The sequence below is a fragment of the Chiloscyllium plagiosum genome, unplaced genomic scaffold, assembly GCF_004010195.1.
Source record: "Chiloscyllium plagiosum isolate BGI_BamShark_2017 unplaced genomic scaffold, ASM401019v2 scaf_10757, whole genome shotgun sequence".
Lineage (NCBI taxonomy): Eukaryota > Metazoa > Chordata > Chondrichthyes > Orectolobiformes > Hemiscylliidae > Chiloscyllium > Chiloscyllium plagiosum.
Window position 1 is genome coordinate 16606 of NW_025212443.1, and position 2838 is coordinate 19443.

The 2838-nt window shown below is 49.5% G+C and overlaps 1 protein-coding gene across 1 annotated transcript in view; it reads left to right on the plus strand.

The window, feature by feature from the left end:
* LOC122547391 overlaps window positions 1-944 on the plus strand; it is a 13039-nt gene extending 12095 nt beyond the window's left edge. Inside the window, exon 2 of the mRNA XM_043686017.1 lies at window positions 273-944. Within this exon, the coding sequence (XP_043541952.1) occupies window positions 273-842 (570 nt within the window). The 3' untranslated portion in view covers window positions 843-944. The remainder of the gene's footprint in view (window positions 1-272) is intronic.
* Window positions 945-2838: the final 1894 nt, after the last annotated feature.

Sequence of the window (2838 nt, forward strand, 5' to 3'; positions counted from 1 at the left end):
ACTGCACTGTCAGAGGATCAGTGCTGAGGGAGCACTGCAATGTCAGGGGGTCCATGCTGAGGTTGTACTGCACTGTCAGAGGATCAGTGCTGAGGTGGTACTGCTCTGTCGGAGGGTCAGTACTGAGGGAGTACTGCAATGTCAGAGGGTCAGTGCTGAGGGATTACTGCACTGTCAGAGGGTCAGTGCTGAGGGAGCGCCGCACTGTCAGAGGGTCAGTGCTGAGGGCAGAGCGACTCCCACCTAACACTCTCCCTTTGTTTTAAACTCAGGCGCAGCTTGGGAAACTGCGAGAGAAGACAGCAGACGCGTCTGCAAGTAAAACCTGGGTCCTTGACGTCCAGAGGTGCAGTGCGACAAGAGTTGGCATTCAGGATGCCACAGAACACGCAAGGTACCAAAGGGCGCAGAAGATGATCTCAAAAGTACACAGCCTCCCAATCCTGTTCCCTGGCTCCTCCACACATGCAGGAATGACAGACAATGTCATTGAGAATTGGGAATCAAGGACATCTCCAGATGACACAAGGTTGGGACATATCCGCTTCTGCAATAGAGGTGGCTGTGGTAGGTGTACCTCACCTTTAAGAGAGGTCACCTTTAAGAACTCCACATGTTGGGTGATTTTTGGGACTGTGGTTAAAAAAGTTAGGAAAATAGGCAGTGTTTTAAACCATGGAAACGATGCGTTACAACATTTGCAGTTTCAAAAAACAAGTTACTTGAATCAACAGTGTTGCCTGATTGGAGTAAGGAGAGGGAGCATGGTAGACACATTGGCACCATCCACGTGTGGGCCCAAGGTGATTCTGCCCAGAAGCAGTCTTTTGTTTGGCTTTTGAACTGGCGACAGTAGTTGTGGGCTCAGGGGAGCGGAGTGTAGTAACATCCTTTCAACTGTACCCTGGGCAGGTGGCCCCACACTGGCATGTGGGCAAAAACACCAGAACCATCCACCACGCAAAACAAAGCCGCCATCTCTCTCTTTCTCTCTCGCTGGCTCCGAGTGGAGAGGGAGCGAAATGCTCTTTCACCCCTTTCCTGGGAGTTGTTGTCTTGGCAAATCCAACGTCTAACAGAGAAAGGGGAAAGCCACTTCAGTGAATGAGAGGCAGGTCTGCATTTCTGTGAAAACACTCTTAGAATCCCTCGTGTGGAAACAGGCTATTTGGCCCAACTAGTCCATACCGACCCTTCAAAGAGCTTCACACCCAGACCTAGACCTATTCCTGCACTTCCCATGGATAACGGATATCCCTGAACACTATGGGGCAATTTAGCGAGGCCAATCCACCCTAACCTGCACACCTTTGGAGTGTGGGAGGAAACCGGAGCACCCGGAGGAAACCCACGCAGACACGGGGGGGAGAATGTGCAAACTCCACACAGACAGTCGCCCGAGGGTGGAATCGAACCCGGGTCCCTGGCGCTGGGAGGCAGCAGTGAGCCACTCATCAGGGATTGATGAATGCTGTGGATTAATTTATTTAAAACAGTAAAACATTTAAGTCACGACCAGCCATTTAGAGCAAAGCAGCTTTGAGGATGTGACAAAACACAGTGATGAAGTTAGAGCAGTGGATGTGGTGTTTAGCAAGGCTTTTGATAAGGTTCCCCATGGTGGGCACATTCAGAATGTAAGGAGGCATGGGATACAGGGAAACCTATCTGTCCGGATACAGAATTGGCTGGCCCATGCAAGAGGGTGGTGGTAGATGGTGGTTTTCTGCAGGAATCGGTTCTGGGACCTCTGCTCTTTGTGATTTTTATAAATAACATGGATGAGGAAGTGGAAGGCTGGGTTAGGAAGCTTGCCGATGACACCAAGGTTAGTGGAGTGGTGGATAATGTGGAGGGCTGTTCTAGGTTGCAACGGGACATTGACAGGATGCAGAGCTGGGCTGGGAAATGGCAGATGGAGTTCAACCTGGAAAGGTGTGAAGTGATTCATTTTGGAAGGTCGGATTTGAATAGAGAATGCAGGGTTAAAGGCAGGAACAGTGTGGAGGAACAGAGGGATCTTGGGGTCTATTTTCATAGATACCTCAAAGTTACCACCCAAGTTGATAGCGTTGTTAAGGCGGCGTGTGGTGTGTTGGCTTTCATTAACAGGGGCATTGAGTTTAAGAGCCACGAGGTTATGCTGCAGCTCTACAAGAGTCCTGGTTAGACCACACTTGGAATATTGTGTTCAGTTCTGGTCACCTCATTATAGGGAAGATGTGGAAGTTTTAGAGACGGTGCAGAGGAGATTGACCAGGATGCTGCCTGGACTGGAGGGCATGTCTTATGAAGAAAGGTTGAGGGAGCTAAGGCTTTTCTCATTGGAGAGAAGGAGGATGAGAGGTGATTTGATAGAGATACAGGATGATGAGAGCCATAGATAGATTGGATAACCAGAGACTTTTTTCCAGGGCGGAAATGTCTATCACGAGGGGGTATAATTTTAAGGTGATTGGAGGAAGGTTTAGGGGAGATGTCAGAGGGAGGTTCTTTACACAGAGAGTGGTGGGTGTGCGGAATGCATTGCCAGCGGTGGGAGTAGAGTCAGAGACATGAGGGACATTTGACGGCTGGATAGGCGCATGGAAGATAGTAAAATGAAGGGTATATAGGTTAGTCTGTTCTTAAAGTAGGATAGAAGGCTGGTACAACACTGAGGGCCGAAGTGCTCCGTTTGTGGAAGGGGGTGTGCAGTGCATCCTAACCCACACATCCCTGAACACTATGGGGTAATTTAGCATGCCCAATCCACCCTAACCTACACATCCCTGAACACTATGGGGTAATTTAGCACAGCCAATCCAACCTAACCTGCACATCCCTGAACACTATGGG